The following is a 23,265-nucleotide window of genomic DNA, read 5'->3' as shown; positions in this document are numbered from 1 at the left end:
ACCTTTAAAATATATCCAGAATCTGACCACTTCTCATAACTTTCACTACTGCTACTCTGATCTGAGTCACCATCATCTCTCACCTGGATTATTACGTGGATTTCTGCTTCTACCTTTGTCCCGCTTTATAGTATTATCAGCCAACGTAGCAGCCAGAGTGATTTCTTTTAAATGTATGCTACTCATGCTACTTCTCTGTTTTAAACTGTCCATTGGCCTCCACTGTAACTCATAGTAAAATCCAAAATTCTTACGATCTAGTCCTCTCTTCATTACCTGTCTGCTATCTCCATCTACTAGTATTCATTTTGTTAACTTGGCTGTAACCATACTGGCTTTCTTGCTGTTCTCAAATATACTGTATGTTCTTAGGGCCTTGGCATGGCTGTTGTTGTTTTTTCCTGAAATGCTCTTGCCACAGATATTCACATGGCTATCTCCTTCACCTCCTTTAACTCAAGATATCAATATTTTTTAGGAGCCTTACCCAGACTATCCTATTTAAAATTTCATCCTCCATTCAAGTCCCCATTATTCTGCCCTATTTTTTCCATAGTGTTTATCACTTCCTAACATTATTTATTATACTGGGGGCCCAGTGTATGAATTTGTGCACCTTGAAAGGAACTGTGGGCCAAGAGGCTGTGGTGGGCACAGGGGCAGGTCTTGGCCCATCCTCTGCGCCCCTGCCCAGCCCCTCCCACTGCGGCCTCTGGTCCCCTGTCTGCCGGCAGCCCTGCTCCCGCTGCCACTGCTCCCAGCGGGTACGAGTGGGGCCGGTGCCATCAGCAGATATGAGTGGCAGATACTGCCCCAATCACCCCTCAGGAGCAGGGGGAGGTGGAGCAGCTGCCACTCGCACCTGCTGATGGTGCCAAGCGATCAGGACCAGCGCTAGGCGCCGGCAGCAGGTGCGAGGGGCAGCTGCCGGCCCCAATGGAGGATCTTTCTCCATTTGATTTTCCGGTGCGAGGGGCAGCTGCCGGCCCCAGTTGTCCCTCAGGAGCAGGCGGGGTGAAGAAGCCCTGAGGGGCGATCAGGGCTGGCAGCCGCTGCTCCCACTTGCTGACAGCGCCAAGCGATCAGGGCCGGTGCTGGGTGCCAACAGCAGGTGCGAGCGCCAGGCGAGACTGCGGCACGTGAGAGCAAACAATTTTTAGTAACCCCGATGACGGCGACTGGCACCCCACCTTGGTCTGGTGCCCCCACTCACCTGCTCCACCATCCTGCTGTGGCTGATGCCCGTCATATTCCGTGCATGCCCCCTGGTGGTCAGCGCATGTCATAGTGACTGGTTGTTTGGTTATTCCACCATTTGGTCTATTTGCACATTAGCCTTTTATTATATAGGACTAGAGGCCCCGTGCATGAAATTCATGCACGGGTGGGGGGGGGGGCGGTCCCCTCAGCCCAGCCTGTACCCTCTCCAATCTGGGACCCCTCAGGGGATGTCCAACTGCTGGTTTAGGCCCAATCCCAGGGATCGGGCCTAAACCGGCAGTCGGACATTCCTCTAACAATCTAGGACCGCTGGCTCCTAACTGCTTGCCTACCTGCCTGATTGCCCCTAACTTGCCCTCCCCCCTCCCCCGCCAGCCTGATCACCCCTAACCACCTCTGCCTGCTGGCCTGATCACACCTAACTGCCCCCCTCTCCCCCGCCAGCCTGGTCGCCCCCAACTGCCCCCCTCTCCTGGCCTGGTTGCTCCTAACTGCCCCCTCTCCCCACCGGCCTGGTCGCCTCTCATTGCCCCTCCTGCCGGCCTGGTCACCCCCAACTGCCCCCCCTACCTCGCCGGCCTGATTGCCCTCAACTGTCCCCCCTGCTGGCCTGCTGTTCAGTCATTTTGTCATCTCTCACTAACCCCCCTGCCAGCCTTGTTGCCCCATGCAGCCTGCTGTTTGGTCGTCCATCCGGTTGTTTCGGTCATGATGGCCCCTGGCTTTTTATATATTAGGATTGTCTCTTATCTTTCCTTTCCAGATTGAATGTATGTGCCATAAGGACAGAGGTTTTGGTCTCTTGTGTCATTGAGTATTCCAAACACCTAGAATAATATCTTATACATATTATAAATGTTATTATACATGCTCAAGAAATGTCTGTTGAGTGACTGTGTAACAAATTTATTTAATGTTCTCCATTTTGTGGCTTTGCTTCATTGATGTTGGTCCCACTTCTTTAGACATTATGTAGTTCCCAGCAGTTCCCAGAATTCTTCCAGATTCAAATCTAGCCAAAAAGAGAAAAAGTCTTTGTGCTAACATTTCCAGGAAAAGTCCTGAGCTTCACTATGATTGCACTACTTTAAATGCCATATCTAGCCCCTGACCAATCAATCCTGGCAAAGGAATGCAATGCACTTTTCAGCCTAGACTTTGGTCACATGCTCCATTCTGAGACAGGAAATAAAACCACAAGGAAAAATGATTACTGGGGGAATAGAAACTGTTGAATTAAGTATACAGGGAATGCCTACTGGCTTATATACCACTGTTATACAAAATGTGGTCCTTAGATACTGGTTTCATGAGAACCCAGTAGGTGTTCTTTGACCATGCCCCATTAAGTTTGAGAACTTAAATTTAAATAAGTTTTGTTATTGTAGAATTCCTCAGGGTTTAAAATGTGCTCTATAAATCTCTAACTGGGAGATGTTTTATGTAACAACTTCCCAAAATTCTTTGAACATGGAACCCTTTCCTTTCAGATTATCCCAAGATATTTTCTTAATGGCCCACACCATGAGAAATAATGATATGTTTGCTAAGAACTAGTGAGGAAATTGAAGAAAATTTCATGTAACAATTAAATAAAATACAAAAGAGTACTCATCAAATGTGCAGGACTTATTTCCTAACCTTTTGCACTTGGATGTCGAGTGTGACTCGACACGGTTAGCATCGGTAGCAGCTCTTTTTATACTCTTGGAATGTATCAATAATTTGAAATATAAAAAAATCCAAATAAATAAGTTTGTATGAAAAGAAACTCCAGTTTTTTATTCTACTGCCGCGCTTTGTAAAATCTGGGGTATTTAAAAAATTAAATCCCGAGTAGAATAAAGGAATCGAGAAAAAAGCAAGCGAGTGCAAAGGGTTAAATATATAGGAAGACACTGTCCTTCGAAAGATGTCTATTCTCAAGAAATTTAGTGTCATTGTAATTAAAAATCCAATTTAATCGAGAGGGGTGTGAAGGGAAGAAAAGGAAACTTTATCAAATTATAAAATTCCTTTAGGTTGTAGGCTTTTTTGTATTTATTTTATTATTACAATGGAGGATCTTTCTCCATTGATTTTTAGAGAAAGTGGAAGAGAGGGAAAGACAGAGAAATATTGATGTGAGAGAAACACATCGACTGGTTGCCTCCTGCAGGAGCCCCAACCAGGGCCCAGGCTGGGAAGGAGTCTACAACAGAGTTACTTACTCTTGACTGGAATCGAATCTAGAACCCTTTGGTTCGCAGACCTATGTCTAGCCACTGAGCCAAACCGGCTAGGGCAGTGGTCGGCAAACTGCGGCTCGCGAGCCGCGGTTTGCCGCTCTGTTCACTAATGAGATTGCCGACCACTGGGCTAGGGCAAGGTTGTAGGCTTTTTTGATTGCAAGGAAAGATAATACTCCAGGTCACCTAAGAAAAGTTTTTTGTAAGAAAATATGAGAATTAAAATCAGAATCAGAAACTATGATTATATACTTTGTCTGGTTATGTGCATTCTCTCCATCTATGGCACCTCTGTATCTTTTTCTAAGCATCTATTTTGTTTACCTCTGGGCAAAAAGAACACAAAATATTCAAAGTTCCACACTCCAAATCCTGGAAGAAGGTTGTTTGAATTGATTTTAGTTAATATGTTATTAATGATGGATGGATCCTTTCATGCCTAGTCATTGCCTAGAACAGTGGTCGCCAAACTGCGGCTCGCAAGCCACATGTGGCTCAGGAGCCGCGGTTTGTCGCTCTGTTGACTAATGAGTTTGCCGACCACTGGCCTAGAAGACAGTGGATGGGCCACCCCTTGGAAATTTGGCTGTTCAGTATAGAAAAGTTACTTCCGTGATAGGAGGTGTGGGTTGCAAAGGTTCAACTAGAATGTGGTGGGTGCCATGACCAAAATGTCTAGTATAATCTAGAAGTGAAAACAGGAATTCTGAAAAGGGTGTATGCAATATCACATATAAAATATACTATCTCTATATATGGCAAAGGTATAGTAATTGAAACTGGAACTGGTGCCTTAGTAAGCAGTTAATGAAGTAAAAATACAATTTGAAAATAGCATAAAAGTGAAATTTCTAATTAATAGCATGAATTTAATTGTTCCAAAATACCCAATAAAGCATTAAAAAGTAAGATTTCTACCTTGTAACTTAACAGAATAACATCAAAATTATTTAAAGAGTTTCACTTAAAGTGAAACTAAATATCAGGAAACAATAGGTTGCATTTAAATAAATGTCTAAATAATGCATTAAAGTGCATAAGTAATATTTAAATAGTATTGTGGCTAGGAAGGAGTTTTCCCTGAAGAAAGGAAGCAATGCAATTTCATTGTGACAACTCAAAAAACCCCAAACACTTTATTATATTAAATGACAAAATAAACCAAGGAAAAGTATTTATAATATGTGAATATCTTTAATGTATGAAAGGCTTTTAGAAATAATTGTGTGAATAAAAGTGCTTAATCTTACTCAGCCATCAGATAGTGTTACACTAGTTCATATATTGTCTGTCTTTGCTAGATGACTATTTCTTATCTTATTCTCACACGGCATACTCTCTTTCACAAACAACTATTCTTCACTCTGCTGTTGGCTTTGCTTCATATTTCTTATGCACTGAGAAAGTGGAACCAATCAAAAGTTAACTTCTAGAAGTTCTCACCATGAAAAGTACCAATTACCCTCTTTCCCCTGTACCCCACAGAAAGTACCTACATACTTCTCTGACAATATGCTGTATACATTTTCTTCTGTGACTCTGGATGAACTATTGGGTCTTTGTGCTAAGGCCAATTCTTACACTCGTGTTTAGATCCCATTCACTTGCTTATTCACGGACCTTGTTTAGTAATTCTTCCCTGTCCTATGTCATCTTTGCTAGATGATTCCCATTAATATGTGACTTTATGCAAACTTTCACATTTTAAAAAAACATTTTGTTTCTCTTAATTTATCTCCAGCTATACCTCCATTTTCTTTGCCTTCACCACAAAGTTCTTCACCAGGGGTGTCTTCATTTACTGATTCTGATTTCTTTTCTCCCTTTTTCTCATGAATCTTTTCCAGGTAGGTTTTCACCTACCCTGTACCAAAGAAACTGCTGTTATTTAATTTCATCAAAGTCATTAAAAGTTTCTAGGTTTGAAGCATCAAAAGAAAAAAATTAAGAGATGACTAATACAACAGAATAGAGTGATTCACAACACAAAGCCAATAGGGTATGAAAACTAGTCAATGAAACACAAATATAAAACAAGATGTGTGGTTCTTTTTGTTTTGTTTTAAATCCTCACCTGAGTTTATTTTTCCATTGATTTCCAGAGAGAGTGGAAGGGAGGGGAAAGGCAGAATGAGAGAAACATCGTGACAGTGTGAGAGAGACATATCGATTGGTTGTCTCCAACACAGGCCAGGGTTGAGCCTGCAATCGAGGCATGTGTCCTTGACTGGAATTGAACCTGGGACCCTTCAGTCCACAGGCTGACATTCTATATCCACTGAGCCAAACCGGCTAGGGGGACAATAAGGTGTTTTTTATCTATTGCCCTGTGTTGGCAAGGAAATCTAGAACTCTCATATACCACTTGACGCAAGTGAACAACATTTCTGGAAACAATTTTGCAACTTGTCCAAAAGCTTAAAAGATGTGTTTATCTTTTGGCTCACCCATTCCTTTTCTAAGAGGATATCCTAAGGAAATAAAGGTTATAGAAAAACATATCCACACACCCAGGGAGGGAGGAAAGGATCAGGAAGGCATTGGTTCTGGAACGAAAAATTGAAAATAACCTAAATGTCCAGCAATAGGAGATGGGTTAAATTATAGTACATCTATATAATAGAATGACAAAGACATGCTATTGACACGGAAAGATTTTTTTATTACAAATTTTTAAGTCACAAAGTATTCAGTGCAAATTTGTGGGAAACAATGTGTGTATTACACCCATGATGTATGTATGTGTAGGAAAATGCCTGGAAGAATATATATCAAAATGCTTTTTAGCTTGCTATCATCAAGTAGCAGAATTTTAGATTTTTTTTTTTTTTCTAACTTGGAATGGTTGTATTACCAGCAACCAAAAAAAAAAAAAGACAACACATTTTTGTAACAGAAAGAAAACTAACTTCCCAATTATAATCTGCTTCCTTTTTCTATTTTTGCATTTAAACGTTGATCATCGGGCTTGGTTCGTAACTGGCTAGCTTGGTTTGACCCAGTCCTATTTTTTTGTGTTTTTTTTTTAATATGTTTTATTAATTTTTTACAGAGAGGAAGGGAGTTAGAAACATTGATGAGAGAGAAACATCAATCAGCTGCCTCCTGCACACCTCCTACTGGGGATGTACCCGCAACCAAGGTACCTGCCCTTGACCGGAATTGAACCTGGGACCTTTCATTCCGCAGGCTGACACTCTATCCACTGAGCCAAACCGGTTAGGGTCCAGTCCTGTTTCTAACCCCACTGGACTTTAAATAGCCTGATAGCCTGCCAGCTGTGAGAGAATAGATGGGCCAGATAAAGTATTTACCATACAGTACTTGTAGCTTTAAAGTTGCCAAGGAGTCTTTATAGGCTCATTTGATTAAATCCATGAAGAGACCAAGCTGCTAATTCAGTAAACGTAGACAGAATGTAAAGACAGACTAAATAAGACAGATAGTGTTAAACTCCAGAGGATATGCCTGGCCGGTGCGGTTGAGAGGTTGAGTGTTGACCTGTGAACCAGACTATCACGGTTATATTCCCTATCAGGGCACATGTGCCTGAGTTGCTGACTAGGGCCCCCGCGGGTAGGGGGACATGTGCAGGAGGCAGCTGTTGGATGATTCTCTCTCATTGATGTTTCTGTCTCTCCCTCTCTGAAATCAGTAAAAGTATATTTTAAAAAAACAACACAAAACTCCAGAAGATAAAAGATGATGAAAAAATTATAGACAAGTTTACTGAAAATGAGTTTATTAATAACCTGCAATTAAAGTGTGATAAAATTAAATCAAAGGGCTTTATAGAGCTACAGTTCAATAATATTGCATGTGACAATTGTTTCCTTTTTCTTAGTATTGGTACATTTTTGTTGTATGAGTGGAAAAATGCATGTGTAACTTTTGTTGTACCCCAAAAACGTTAGCTAGGTTTTATTGTGAAATATTGACCACCTTGAAAATTCTCACAATCTACCAGTAGAACATTCCAGCTGTATATTTAATGTGTGTGATATTACAGTTTTTTTTTTTACAAGCTATGTAAAAAAAAAACCAAAACCAATATGTGCTCAATGTGAAGAAGTAGTTACAAAGAAATCAGTTTTGTTTCCCCTTACTGATCTTTTAATGCATATGTATAAGTGTACTTATGGTATATATTTTATGTTTATATCTTGCCTTTTTTCCTTTAATATTTTGTGACTTCTCATGTTATTAATATTGTTTGCCTTTAAAACTTACCATTTTTAAAGATAAGGTACGTAGTTAAAGCAATGTAAATTTGTTGATAATTCAGTATATGCATTGTATTAGAGGAAACAAATTTTCTGCCACCTTCTGTCTTAATGGTAATTAGCAGTCTAGTTGATGAAACTATTATTCCAAGCATGTTTTAAAAAATCACATAGTTATCCAGGTTTTTGTTTGTTTGTATGAATAAACTGGAGAGCTCATTAAAGATTTTAAGGCTGATGTTGTAAATAAGTACTTCAGTTTCACTTTCCCCAAGACAGCAAGAAATATTCTATAACAGAAAGATGACTATTTTTAGCTTTTTCTGCTGGTGAGGTGGAATAGCAAATATTTTTAGAGCAGTTGAAAGTACAGCCACTGAATTTAGCTCAGTGTTTCTGTCATCAGAATCTCAACAACTTTGCTTATTTTATGTATCTAGGCTTTACAGTCCAATGTTTTGAATATATGTAAATTGCAACATGATTCCTCTTTTTCTCTTTATTTTAAAAAATATATATATCTTTATTGATTTCAGAGAGGAAGGGAGAGGGAAAGAGAGATAGAAACATCAATGGTGAGAGAGAATCATTGATTGGCTGCCTATTGCATGCCCCCTACTGGGGATTGAGCCCACAACCCAGTCATGTGCCCTTGACCAGAATCAAACCTGGGACCCTGTCGTCCTTAGGCGGACGCTCTATCCACTGAGCCAAACTGGCTAGAGCTCCTGTTTCTCTTTTTTTAATCTAGTTCATATGTCTGTAGAACAATATGTAAAAAAAAAAAAGGAAATTTCAAAATCCTTAACTTTCCCTGCATATTTTATGTATTTTGAATTACAATTAATCTTGGATATTTTGAGCAATGCTTTTCATCCTTACAAATGAAACATTAATAATTAATATTTACGGGGGTGTGGTGGTCAAATTGTCTCTCTTATGAACACATAAACGCTTAATATTTATAAGAGAATATTTTAAAGTAACTATGACCTTTGTTAAGTATGCTTAATTATGAACACCACTAGAACATTTCTCTAATTGGAGCATAGAATAAGTGAAAATTGGAGTGACTTCTGTTTTTATCCTCATTGGGAGCTATTGACAAGTATAAAATTCATGTCACATTGAGAGGCTGAGGTACTACCTACCTGAGGGATACTCATCCTGCATCCCCAAAACGCCAATATTCAAACTCCTATCTTAGCAGAATTTCAAATTTCTGTACATTATAAAACTTTGGATACCTTTAGGCTAGATTACAGTGATTGAAAATAGTATGGTAATTAATGCACAAATATGAGATTTTAGTATAATTTGCTATCGCAGATAGAAAAGCAATTAAAGCTTTTAAAAGTGTTAACGAATGACTTTACTATTCACACTGATGGCATTGCAGTCTGGCTTTTGCTCCTACCTACCATGCCACTAAAACACGTCCTGCTAAGATCGCCTTTGACTTGCTGGTTGTTAAATCCTGTCCTCAATTCATATCTTAACTGATCTCTGAGCATTTAACACTGTCCACTCTTGCTTTGAAATTCTCTCTTCCCTTGGTATCAAGAATACCATTTCCCCTCCTTTTCTTTCTGAATTTTTAGCTATAATTCTTTCTTGACTTGAGCCTTAAATATTAGTAACAGTTCCGCATGGTTCTGTTGTTCAGCCCTTTCCCCCCTTCTGCCCTTTTTGCCATTTTGCTTTAGTAACTGCCTTTTTAAACAACTTTATATCAAAACTGGAGGCCTGGTGCACAAAATTCGTGCACGGGGTGAGGGGGGAAATCCCTCAGCCTGGCCTGCACCCTTTCCAATCCGGGAACCCTCGAGGGATGTCCGACTGCCTCTCGCAATCTCGGACTGCTCACTCCTAACCGCTCGCCTGCCTGATTGCCCCTAACCCCTCTGCCTGCCTGCCTGATCGCCCCTAACCACCTCTGCCTGCCTGCCTGCCTGATCGCCCCTAACTGCTCCCCTACTGGCCTGATCGCCCTTAACCGCCTCTGCCTCGCCCCACAACCGAGACCCGGGCTTCCCTCCCTCTGGCCAGCTGCAGGCTGACGGCACTGGCCCTGCTCGCACCTGCTGCTGGTGCCAGCCCCAATCACTCAACGGGTGCGAGTGGGGCTGGCGCCATCAGCACATGGGAGTGGCAGTGGTGGTGGCAGAAGCAGGGCTGCTGGTAGACGGGACTGGGGGCCGTGGCCGGAGGGGCCAGGCAGGGGCACGGAGGATGGGCCGAGACCCACCCCTGTGCCTACCGCAGCCTCGTGGCCCCCAGTTCCTTTCAAGGTGCATGAATTCTTGCACTGGGCCCTGGTATAGGATAAGAGGATAAGGAGGAAAGGGGACAGAAAAGGAAATTGTTGGTTGTTTTAAATACCTTACTGCATTTATATTCTTCAAAATAACTCTATTAGAGTTTTGTGTATGTGGATGTGTGTTTGTATATGAGGGAAACAGACTCAAAATGGGTAAGTAAATACCTAAGGTCATATGGCAAATATGTGGCAAAATCAGTTTGGAATCTAGGTCTATGTGATCTCATCACTTTCCACTAAACTTTGCTGCTCTCTATAGGGCTGCAAACTTTCTTACAATTAAACTGTTCATCACCAGTTACCCACCTTCTGCCTAACAATGTACAGTAGATCCTCGGGTTACATTGGAGATCCGTTCCTATGGCACGATGTAACGCGAAATTTGCCGTAAGTCGGAACCCACCTACATAAGCACCTACGTCACTCACATGGAGCACATACACAGCAGTAATGAAGTGAAACAGTAAAACAAAATTTAAAAGAAAGATAACAATTCCTGACCTTTACTTGTGGTAAATAAATAATAACAAACAAAGCACATATGTACATACGTCGAAGTGACGGAACTTTTTTTTTTTTTTTTTTAAATAAATGGGAAATGGCGACGTAACCATGAAACGATGTACGTTGAGTCTGACATGTAGCCTGAGGACTGTCTGTAATGGCTACTCTTCCCCATCTCTAAAAGGGTTCAAAGTATGAATGAAAGGATTGAAAGTAAGGTTGAACTCTAGATCAATGTTCTACAAACTTATTTGATTACTTGGACTGCTCAGCAAAATAATTTGGCATCTATAATAATAAAAGTGTAATATGCTAATTAGACTGGATGTCCTTCCGGACAAAGCTGGGTCTGTGAGGGAAGCCCTGGTCCTGGGTGCCAGAGGGAAGCCGGTGCTGGCAGCCGGGGAAAGGAAGGCCTACTCTTGCACGAATTTCGTGAATCGGGCCTCTAGTGTACATATAAGTTAACATTTTCATATACAATTTTAGATATTTTTGTAAATTACTGTAGTAGACTTCAGATGTTATGTATAATTTCAACTTTTTAAAACTCCTGTTTTACAGGTAGATAGTTTTTTCCTGTATCCCAATGGATTGTCTTATGTACACATTGAGGTGCATGCCCCAAACATTAGAAGTCATTATTTTGGATGACTTCTAAGACTTCTTTTTTAGTATGAAGAGTCTGTTTGGCCTGAATTTTTCTGAAAGGGATAATGATAGCTTAACTCACTTAGAAAAGTTTTTAGATACTCTGTTATCTAAGACCCAAACTATAAATTCTTTACTGGTGTTCATGGTGGAAATTATGCCTAAAACCACATAGTATAAAAAGATGTTTTTCTAGATTTATAGTAGTAACTCTGTGAGCATTGCTTGTATAATAAAAGCCTAATATGGAAGTTGTCCCCTAGACTGGGAGTTCGACCGGGAGTTTGACCAGGGGGCAGGATCGGCCGGCCAACCACCCACAAGCCCTCTCCCTGGCCAGCCCCACCCTGGCCAGCAGCAGCAACAGGCATCCAGGGGAAGGGAGGCCCAGGCCGGCAGGCAGCAGCCACTAGGGACCTTACCTGTGCACAAATTTCCTGCACTCTAGTCCTATATAATAAAAGCCTAATATGCAAATTGTCCCTTCGACTGGGAGTTTGCTTGCTATGATGTGCGCTGACTACCAGGGGGCGGAGCAGAACATAGCGGGCGTCAGCGACGTGCTGCGACCTCTCGCCAGCTATCGGGGGGCAGGGGTGATGTGGACGGAGGTGCAGTGAGAATGCGGGGTGTCTGCCGAGCTCGCTCTCACTCCCCCTGCTACCCGCACCTGGGACGCCAGGGCTCGCGTGCCAGGGAAGCCCCCACACTCAGGTGCTGGCGCCCGCGAGGAGCCCGCTTCACAGCTGCTGGGACCACAGGGGTCGGTCGGGCTCCCCATGGATTTGCGCAAGAGCTGGTCTGCGAGGCCGGAAGGGAGAGAGCACGCTGCCTGCCCGGCTTCCATGTGGCGCCACTGAGTGGCCCAGAGGCCCATGTTGTACCCTGGCCCGCGGCGTCCGGCCTCGCTCATCGCATCTCCGCGTGGGGACTCAGGCGCCATGATTCAGGCAGAGTGGGGCGTGTGGGGGCCCAGGTGCTGCCCAGGGCCCAGAGGTCAGTTGGGACCTGCCCTTCCACGCTAGACTCATGCTTCGATTGCCAGCCAGGCCTAGGAACTGCACTCGTGCACGAATTTCATGCACTGGGCCTCTAGTTTGTATGTAAAAGAGAATGTAAATAGGGATTATGAAGTAATAAAACAGAGTCTATATATGGCACAAGAAACAGCCTCATTATTTTAGTCATATCTTCTTTCTCTAAATCTGCATGTGCATTTGCCATGTCCAAAACTTAACTGTACTCATGTATTCTAAAATGAATCTGAAATTATACCTAGTGAGTAATATGAATATTTGTACTTGGTAAGTTACTTTAGTACTGTTCTAAGAAAGGAAAAAAAAACACAAAACTCCTACATCACAGAAAGTAGAAACACAAACCTGGCCTTTAAAAGATACTCCTGCCCAAGCTGGCTTGGCTCAGTGGATAGAACGTTGACCTGCGGACTGAAAGGTCGTGGGTTCGATTCCGGTCAAGGGCATATGCCTGGGTTGCAGACTTGATCCCCAGTAGGGGCTGTGCAGGAGGCAGCCAATCAGTGACTCTCATCATTGATGATTCTATCTCGCCTTCTCCCTTCCCCTCTGAAATCAATAAAAATCCTATCTAATAAAAGAGTAATATGCAAATTGACCATCACTCCAACACACAAGATGGCTGCCCCCATGTGGACACAAGATGGCCGCCACAAGATGGCCAGCAGGGGAGGGCAGTTGGGAGGGACCAAGCCTGCAAGGGAGGGCAGTTGTTGGTGAGCAGGCCAGCAGGAGAGGGCAGTTGGGAGGGACCAGGCCTGCAAGGAAGGGCAGTTGGGGGCGATCAAGCCTGCAGGGGAGGGCAGTTAGGGGTGACCAGGCCGGCAGAGGAGGGAAGTTGGGGGCGACTGGGCCTGCAGGGAAGGGCAGTTAGGGGCAAACAGGCTGGCAGGGGAGCAGTTAGGCATCAATTAGGCTGGCAGGGGAGTGGTTAGGGGGTGATCAGGCTGGCAGGCAGAAGTGGTTAGGGGCAATCAGGAAGGCAGGCAGGCGAGCAGTTAGAAGCCAGCAGTCCTGGATTGTAAGAGGGATGTCCCAGATTGGAGAGGGTGCAGGCTGGGCTGAGGGACACACACACACACACACACACACACACACACCGTGCACGAATTTCGTGCACCGGGCCTCTAGTCTTATATAATAAAACCCTAATATGCAAATAGAGCAAATGGTGGAACGACTGGTCGCTATGATGCACACTGACCACCAGGGGGCAGATGCTCAACGCAGGAGCTGGGCCCTGGTGGTCAGTGCGCTCCCACAGGGGGAGCGCCACTCAGCCAGAAGCCTGGGCTCATGGCTGGCAAGCACAGAGTCGGTGGCAGGAGCCTCTCCCGCCTCTACTGAGGGACACACCACACACACACACACACACACACACACACAAAGTGCACGAATTTTGTGCACGGGGCCTCTAGTAAGTAAGTAAGTAAGTTTGTGCATGGGGCCTCTAGTAAGTAAGTAAGTAAGTAAGTAAGTAAGTTTGTGCACGGGGCCTCTAGTAAGTAAGTAAGTTTGTGCACGGGGCCTCTAGTAAGTAAGTAAGTAAATAATTAAATAAATAAATAAGATACTCCTATATTGAGATGAAAGAGCATCAAAGCTCTTTTCCATTTTTTTTTTTTCTCATAGTCATATAGGTATACGGTTATTTAGATTTTTCAGCATCACATACTGCAGTTCAATTGATGGTAGTTTTGGAGGAAGTGTTGCTTGCAACTAGGATCAAACCCAGTTTAAGCAAGCTACTTTTATTGCACAGGTTTAAGTGGCCCACAGGTCAGGAGTTCCTTGATTAATAACTTATAGGGATCTTTTCGTTCTAGAAAATTACCCTGGAAAAGTACAGTTTAAATAGTTTAATCTGGCATTTCTTTCCTTTTTTTTTTTTTTTTTTGTTAATCTTCACCGGAGGATAATTTTCCATTGATTTTTAAAAAAATTATTTTTAGCCCTAACTGGTTTGGCTCAGTGGATAGAGCGTTTGCCTGCGGACTGAGGGGTCCCAGGTTCGATTCCGGTCGGGGGCATGTACCTTGGTTGCGGGCACATCCCCGGTGGGAGGTGTGCAGTAGGCAGCTGATCGATGTTTCTTTCTCATCGATGTTTCTAACTCTCTATCCCTCACCCTTCCTCTCTGTAAAAAAGTCAATAAAATATAAAAAAAAATTATTTTAAAATTATATATATATTTTAAATATATACATATATATTATAAATATATATATATATGTATTTTATTGATTTTTTACAGAGAGGAAGGGAGAGGGATAGAGAGTTAGAAATATCGATCAGCTGCCTCCTGCACACCCCCTGCTTGGGATGTGCCCGCAACCAAGGTACATGCCCTTGACCGGAATTGAACCTGGGACCCTTCAGTCCGTAGGCCGACGCTCTATCCACTGAGCCAAACCAGTTAGGGCTAAATGTATTTTTTATTGATTTCAGAGAGGAAGGGAGGAGAGAGAGATAAAAACATCAATGATGAGAGAGAATTATGAATTGGCTGCCCCCTGCACCCCCCTACTGGGGACTGAGACCACAACCTGGGTATGTGCCCTGACCGGGAATCAAACTGTGACCTCCTGGTTCATAGGTTGATGGTCAATCACTGAGCCATGCCGGCCATATGTAACATGTATTAAAAGCTAAGAGACTGTTGTTGCTCACACAGCATACTGTAGGGAATCCCTACTCTACACTGACCTGTGCTTGCTTACCTCTTCTGTTGCTCTTTTCTCTCTCCCCACCTTCCTTCCTCTTCCTCCCTTCTTTTCTTTATTCCCTTCCTTTCTCCTTGTAAGTCTTTGCATCTTTGAGATAGTGACCACAGGCAGATTCTGAAGTTAAGTCATCTACGATTAGGAAAAATTATATATGATATTTATTGGCTAAAACTTGAGTGGTATATAGTTAGGAGATGATAAAATTCTTAATTTGCCTTAAAGACTAAATGTTATCTTACCTGTGCAGATCTCAAGGTGAGAATGTTTGTTATTTAGCTCAGAAACCATATACTATATCTTAAAATGGGTTTATGTTTTATTTTAAGTAAATATAATATCAGCATGTTTTGTTTACAAGTGTGCTTTTTAGACATTTATATTAGATTAGAGGCCTGATGCACGAAGATTCGTGCAAGAATAGGCCTTCCTTCCCCTGCCTTCCGGCTCCGGCTTCCCTCCGGCACCCAGGACCCAGGCTGCTTTGCTCCAGCCACCACTGCCACCCACTGGGGGTGTGCTCTGAGCCGCGCCAAGGCCACTTGGAGCACGCCCCCACCCCTGTTGTGTGTCCACTGGGGCTGGGGGTGGCACGCAGTCCCCTCCCGCTCATCTGCACGCGCAGCTCCTCCTGAGCAGTCGTGATGCAGCCTCCTCCTGAGCTGGTTGTGACGCCTGGCTAATTTGCATATTACCGCTTTTTATAGATAGATAGATAGATAGAGAGATAGATAGATAGATAGATAGATAGATAGATAGGTAACTTTTACTAGTATTTTTTGTTGTTGTTAATCCTCACCCGAGGATATTTTTCCAATGATTTTTAGGGAGAGTAGAAGAGAGAGGTAAAGACGGAGAGAAACATCGATGTGTTGATTGGTTGCCTCCTGCACGAGCCCCGACCAGGGCCCCAGGCTGGGGAGGAGCCTGCAACCAAGGTACGTGCCCCTGACCCGAGACCCTTTGGTCTGCAGGCCGACGCTCTATCCCCTGAGCCAAACTGGCTAAGGGCTATTAGGATTTTTTTGATTATGTATTTTCCGAATCCTGATATTTCTTCCGGAATTAGCCATTTTTGTGCCTATTTTTGTTATATTACAGATGTCAGATTTCTTATTTTTTAAAAGTGCTTAGTTGTGCCCAGCTGGCATGGCTCAGTGGTTGAGCACTGACATATAAACCAGGAGGTCACGGATCAATTTCCAGTCAGTGCATATGCCTGGGTTGCGGTCTTGATCCCCAGTGTGGGGCATGTGGGAGGCAGCCAATCAATGATTCTCATCATAAATGTTTTTATCTCTTTCTCCTTCTCCCTTTCTCTCAGAAATCAATAAAAATATATATTTTTAAAAGTGCTTAGTTGCCATGTTAATCTAAACTCTAGAGTACATCCTAGTTGATTAAAGGCATGTGATTTGTTATTTATTTTATTATTTTTGTTGTATTCTTTATTGATGAATTTGAGGGTAATTAAAAGTATAATTTTTTTTTCTTTAGCATCAGACAACAGTCAACGCTTTCGAGAAACCTGTTTTGCATTTGCATTGACACCACAACAAGTGCAGCAAATCAGTAGTTCAATGTAAGTTGTCTTCAAGTGTAACTTGCAGCTTGGCCTTTAAATCCAGTTTAGTCTATAAGTGAATTGGGTATTAATGTCATGCAAATTTTAGTTTTAAAAATACTATTATAGTATTAGTTACCCTTAAACAGTTGTATCTGATAATTTGAAGAACTTTCTGGAGTAGTAACAGTGTCTTTGAATCAGGTTTCATCTGCATATTTTAAAAATAATTGTAGTTCTTATTCTGTCTTTTCTAGGGATATTTCTGGGACCAAATGTGACTTCACAGTGCAGGTCCAGTTAAGGTACAGTGTTAATTAACTACAGTATATATCCAAAGTTTAAAAGTTAATATTCTTTAAAGAAATTTTTTAATTTGCCTAATTTTTAAATGTATTGAAAATATTGGGTTTAGATGTTTGGGTGAGGGAAAACCTTCTGTTATGAAATGTCCTAATTTTTATCCAGTTTAGATTTTAATATAGCAAATCATTTGAGAGCAAAGGCCTTTTCTGCATAAGCGGCAAACTATTGTAGATAAGGAACTTAGGTTAAGTCTACAGTGTCTCATAGGTGAACAAAAACCAAAATAGTCTGAGGTAGAAAGGTGGAGAGGAATGAGCCTCACTGTGTATTGGGAATAAGGAAGTAATTAAGAACAGATGGGATAAATAGTAAATTAATAATTTATTTCTTGATCTATATAAAAATGAATAGAGTGAAAATTTACAAATTATATAGTTGCATTGAGTTTTCCCTAAAGGTTATATATATATTTAATTTAGAAATAAATATTTTCATGAGTTTCTAAAATAGTATTCTAAATACATGTGAATATATGATAAGTAATGTTATTATTCAACATCTTCAGTTCTCAGGGAATAATGGAGTGACTTGATTAGTGGATAGAATTAGTTCTGGGATGAACTTACAACATTTCACTGAAAACCGGAAAAAAAAAAAAAAGAAATGTTTCACAGGCAAATGAAGTTGGGAAATATTGTATATTATATTTCCCTCTTAAAAAGTTATAGTGCATGTTACCCTAGTTCTGAGAATTTCTATATTAAGGAAACCTAATTTCATTTTTTGATTCAGAATTACTTAAATTTATTCAACTACAAAACCTCCCACCCCCTCCCTTCCCCATTACCTTTGAACATTACTCAGACAACAACAGGTTGATAGCCATGGTCACTGAAACTCTACATTTACAGAACTATTTCTCTTAAACCTGTTTAAATATGCTTATTCATTCTTTGAAGTGTCTAGTTTGATAGTTTTTTAAATTAAGTTTGGTGATCTTTTAGTTTAGCTACTTAAAAATAATGAGGTCATCTTTTAATAAAGGAAATTAAACTTTTCTTTATTGTTTAGGTTTTGTTTATCAGAAACCAGTTGTCCACAAGAAGATCATTTCCCACCCAACCTTTGTGTGAAAGTGAATACAAAACCTTGCAGCCTTCCCGTAAGTCCTAAAAGCTATTTTTTAAAATGCATTGCCAACACAGCTATCAATTAAGTTACCACAGCTGTTGTTAATTATAGTTTTTCATTAAGGAAACATCTTTATTTTGGATATATATTCACTGAGTGAAACACTTGTACCAACTATGTATAATTAACAGCTGTGACATTGGCTGTGGAGACAAAATCTAGGACTTAGATATAGGTGTGGCATCTTTAGTGCTTTACTGGATTTTGGGGAGAATAAATTGTTTCAGTAAAATCTCAGCTGTATTCATGTGCATCTGGAAGCCTATGGTAGAGTAGAAGAATGCCATGCCTTAAACAGAGGGAGAGAGTGGGGACTGTTAACGGTCAACTTTCGAATATTCCTTATATACTTACCTGAGCTCTTTATGAATTCATCCTCATTCTTTAATTTTAGAGGTTTTTGAGATCTAGCACCAGTATTTTTCTCACACTTACTATAATGAGACTACAGGGTTATTTAGGGAAACTTGTAAACGTTTGCTTCTCTATTTTTTAATGGAAATATTCATATATTCTAGTACATACTTTATTAGGGTTTTTTTTTAAATGGAAGTTGAAATTGTAGAGATAATAAGTAGGAATAAATTATATTTCATCCTTAGGGTTATCTTCCACCTACTAAAAATGGTGTGGAACCAAAGCGACCCAGCCGACCAATTAATATCACCTCACTTGTCCGATTGTCCACAACAGTACCAAACACCATTGTTGTTTCTTGGACTGCAGAAATTGGAAGAGTAAGTTAATTTTTTTTCTACTAGACTTTTTTATTATAAGAAAGGGTTAATCTCCATGGCTACTTGAGCTTATATGTGAATGATATTGCAAAATGATTTGCAAAGGGACTTATTTTTGTCTCATAATGAATTTTCAACATGTTCCCACTTAAAAAATGGGATCGTGAAGTATCTGGTGTTTATAACCTGATCCTTTTACTCAGCAGTTTATCATAAATGTCGTCCTATGTCATTACATATTCATCTACATGATGTTAAATGACTAAATTATATTTTAATATGAGAATCCTGTAATTTAGCCTATTCCCAATTGTTGAGCAGGTATTTGATTTATTGATTGGTTCATTGCTATTTCAAAGAACATTTTAAAGACCACACTAGTAGCTATAGTTTTGCATAGGGACATGATAATTTCCTTAGAGTAAATTTCCAGAAGTGGAATTACTAAGTCAAAGAGCATACAGAATTTTAAGAAATATTGTGTACATTGGTAGATTGCCTTATGAAAGGACGTACAAATTCTCTGACTTCCAGTGTTTATTCACATGCTTATTAATTCATACCCTGTCAATATGGATTTTATCTTTTTAAAACTCTTTACCAATTTTAAAATTGGTAAATAATGGCACCACATTGCTTTAATTAATACTCCTTTTATTATTACTGACATTTAACATACTTTATGTTTGTGATTATTTACATTTTAAAATCATATTTATATTTTTCTATTGATGTTTTTCTTAATTGATTTATGAGTTCTTAATATATTAAGACTTAACACTTCCTTGACATGTTGTAAATATTTGTTTCTAGTTTGTATGCCTTTTATTTTTATTTATGTGGTTATTTAATGTGTGGAAGATTTAAATTATTATGGAGCCAGTTTTTTCCTTTATAGTTTTTGCCCCTCGCCCCCATTAATGCTTGCTTAGTCTGTCGGCCCTTCTCAAGATTACATAAATACTTGTTTATATTTTCTTTTAGAATTTTGAAGTTTCTTGTTTTACCTTAAATATGTAATCCATCATAAATTTATGTGTGGTGTGAAATAAAAATTTACTTTCACCTTTTAGTCAGACAGTTGTTCTAATACCACTAAATAAATGCCAATTGAGAAGTCACGAATATTTGATTTTTATTTATCCTGAGTATGTTTCTGAACTTTTAAAATATTGTTTCTTTTCTGGAACAATTTCATTGTTTTTTATTATTTCAGTTTTATGATATGCGCTCATATCTACTCACTAATTCATTTGAAATTTATTGAATGCTTACTGTATGCCATGCACTCTATAAGAAAAAAAAAAAAGTATTGCTCTTTTGGAGCCTTAAATCCAGGGGCCAGGTGGTCACACACAAAAATGTGAACTTATTTATCATAAGTACTATAAAGGAGAGGTGTGTGGTGATTTTAGATTGCATTAAAGGGTATTGTGAACTAGAGAGAGAGGGGTCAGGCAGGGCTTCCGTGATGAAGTAGTTACAGAGCCAAGAGCTGAGAGAAGAGTAAAAGGAATCAGGCAAAAGGTTCAAAGGAAACAGCCTGCACAACAGCCCAGTGGCAGGGGTGAGCGAAGCTGTTTCCAAGGAACTGAAAGGGAGCCACTGTGGGTAGAGTGCAGAGAATGGGGACGAGCAATATACACAATGAGCCTGAGAGGTAGAGTATGAGAAGCTAAGGGAAGAGCTTCAAAAAGGAAGGAGATGGTAAGGAGTATTGAACAGATGTTAAGAAGTCAAAAATATTGAAGTCTAAAAAATACCCTTTGGATTAGGAATATAAAGGTAGCTTTATTTAGCAGGAGCTCTTTTGGTGGATGGTGGGAGGAGAAGCCAGATGGCGACCAGGTGGAGGGGAGGCAGTAGAGAGAGTGAGTTATAGAAGTGTGGCTGGAGGGAAATGAGAATTATTTTTTATTTTAATGGGAGAGTCTTTAAACATGTTTTAAAGATGATGGCAAGTATCCTTTTGAGAGGAAGAGGTTAAGTACACAAGAGAAACAGAAAGAAAGGATAATCAATAGTAAACTGCCTAGTAACACAGGATAGTTAGGAGGCACAGCTTTATTTAATGAAAAATAAAAGGACTGGATAAGGTATACGATTGATACTGGAGAGATGAGTAAGTTCTGATTTGATTACTTCTTTGTTTGTGGGATAGGAAGTGAGGTAAGTCTGCTGAGAGTGAGGAAATAAATAGGGGCTTTAAGGAGAGTGGACATGTTGGAAAAGTAATCGCAGAGAGTGAGATGTACCCCTGCATTACTTCCCTAAATCTTATTTATTGTTGATTTATTTAAAAGCCAGTTATTATTGAATATTTACTTAATGCCGAATCTCATATATTGCTTTCAGTAGCTTTTTAGTTGGTTTCTTGGTGTTTCTGAGTAGGTAATTTTTAGTTTGAGATGCATCATTATACAAATAATGATAATCCTAATACTTATGACATATTTTCTTGTTCTTGTTCTGTTGTGCTGGCTAGAACCTTCAAAACAATGTCAAATAACATGAGTGCTAATGGACATTTCTTCACTTATTCCTTATGTTAATGAGAGTACTACTAGTGTCATAACATTAAGTATTATAATAACTTAGTTTTTGATAAGTTTAATTATATCTGATGTATTCCTATATTCCTCTTTTATTGGATATCTTTGTGAGAAATGGATTTTGAATTTTATCAAAATTTTTTTTTACATCTGTCGTGGTTATTGTATTTGTTTCCTTTGCCTAATTAATGTCATTAGGTTTTCTGAATATTTTTAAATATTTTACTTCTATTGTACCCTGGGGTTTCCCTTTTTTGTCTCCCTTTTCGAAGAGGGTATTGAAATGTTTGTTTTTTTGTCTCTCTGTGAAAAGGATAATCTAGCAGGGAAGTGTAGTAAACACCAGGGGTTTAGAGTGAACTATACACAAGGCTGACACTGTGGGAGAGAAGAGAAATGTGGTTGCTGATATGTAACACTAGAAGAGAGGGGGGATAAGATACCTCTGAGCCTTCCATACTCAGATAGTAGACAGTATTTTCAATGACTTGAAGGTGTACCAGGCAAGGTAAGACCTTGTGTAGACCCCCATCTACATGCTGGAGATCTTTGTTTTGAAGTAAAATGTTGAAAGCCCAAAAGATAATTTAGATTGTTTTTCAGTCACTAGTTTTAATTCAACTTATAAAGATACTGTATTGTAACTTCTTATCCTACCTCAGGTAGTCACTGCATTTAGCATTTATTAAATGCTTATTGTAGAGAAGTTACTTAGATACTGGTATAAAGAGCACTTAATGGAGTAGATTATATGTTAATTATTAGAGGCCCGATGCATGAAATTTGTGCAAGAGTAGGCCTCCCTTCTCCTGGCTGCCGGCACCGGCTTCCCTGGCAGCCCCGGCTTCGTCCGGAAGGTCATCTGGAAGGAGGTCTGGTCTAATTAGCATATTATGCTTTTATTATTATAGATGGCGAAAATATCCTATGAACTTGATAGACAGTTTTGAAGACTTTTGAAAAGCATTTGACAAAAATTTCAGTGTTATGCTATATATATATATATATTTATAATTGGAGTTAGGTAGTACTTTGAAGGGCTAGTGGGAATAATCTACCTAGAAGAGATACTGTACCACCATTAAGTTTTGGGGGGTTTACTACTGAATTTCTTTCATGTGGTATAAGTTTTTTTTTTTTTTTTTAAATATATTTTATTGATTTTTTACAGAGAGGAAGAGAGAGGGATAGAGAGTTAGAAACATCGATCAGCTGCCTCTTGCACACCCCCCACTGGGGATGTGCCCGCAACCAAGGCACATGCCCTTGACCGGAATCGAAACCGGGACCCTTGAGTCCGCAGGCCGACGCTCCATCCACTGAGCCAAACCGGTTTCGGCCATGTGGTATAAGTTTTAATTCCATATTATCAGTGCAAGTGGCATTTGTTAATACCTGATGTTATTTTTGCTATTGCTGCCCTTTTTTTTTTCTTATTTGGGTACATGTTTCAACTAGAGTGAGCATACCTTTTCACTGAACTTGTAGTTGTGGTTTCTACTTGATCTTTCTCTAAAACTTTATATAAAGCCTTAGGGTAATCCCTAGTTCTGAAGATTCAAGCTGTCAGTACATAATTTCAGTGTTAATTAGTATTTCTCTAGTTTTTATCATACTTGAAACATTAATCAAATAAATAATAAAGGTGAATAAGGATTTTTTTCCTCTAAAAGAAGCCTTTCAGTTTAATATTAGATTGGTACGTTGTATGCTTAAAATTTAGGTAAATTTTAAGGTTACCTGTTCCTCATTAATTTTTAAATTAATTAATTAATTAATTAATTTATATTTTTATTGATTTCAGAGAGGAAGGGAGCGGAAGAGAGAGATAGAAACATCAATGATGAGAGGGAATCATTGATTAGCTGCCTCCTTCATGCCCCCTGCTGGGGACCTAGCCCGCAACCCGGGCATGTGCCCTTGTTGGGAATCGAACCCAGGACCCTTGAGTCCACAGGCCGACGCTCTGTACACTGAGCCAAACCAGCTAAATTAGCTAGGGCTAATT

The 23,265-nt window shown here is 40.2% G+C and overlaps 1 protein-coding gene across 1 annotated transcript in view; it reads left to right on the top strand.

Annotated features, from left to right (window-relative positions):
• Positions 1–23,265, top strand: part of PIAS1 (protein inhibitor of activated STAT 1) — a 121,230-nt gene that overhangs the window by 55,044 nt on the left and 42,921 nt on the right. Inside the window, exons 3-6 of the mRNA XM_008139090.3 lie at positions 16,405–16,489; positions 16,729–16,776; positions 17,849–17,939; positions 18,571–18,705. Coding sequence (XP_008137312.1) covers positions 16,405–16,489; positions 16,729–16,776; positions 17,849–17,939; positions 18,571–18,705 — 359 coding nt within the window. The remainder of the gene's footprint in view (positions 1–16,404; positions 16,490–16,728; positions 16,777–17,848; positions 17,940–18,570; positions 18,706–23,265) is intronic.

The sequence above is a fragment of the Eptesicus fuscus genome, chromosome 5 (assembly GCF_027574615.1).
Source record: "Eptesicus fuscus isolate TK198812 chromosome 5, DD_ASM_mEF_20220401, whole genome shotgun sequence".
Classification (NCBI taxonomy): Eukaryota; Metazoa; Chordata; class Mammalia; order Chiroptera; family Vespertilionidae; genus Eptesicus; species Eptesicus fuscus.
The sequence above is the reverse complement of the archived record's forward strand: the minus strand, read 5'-3'. Positions and strand labels throughout refer to the sequence as shown.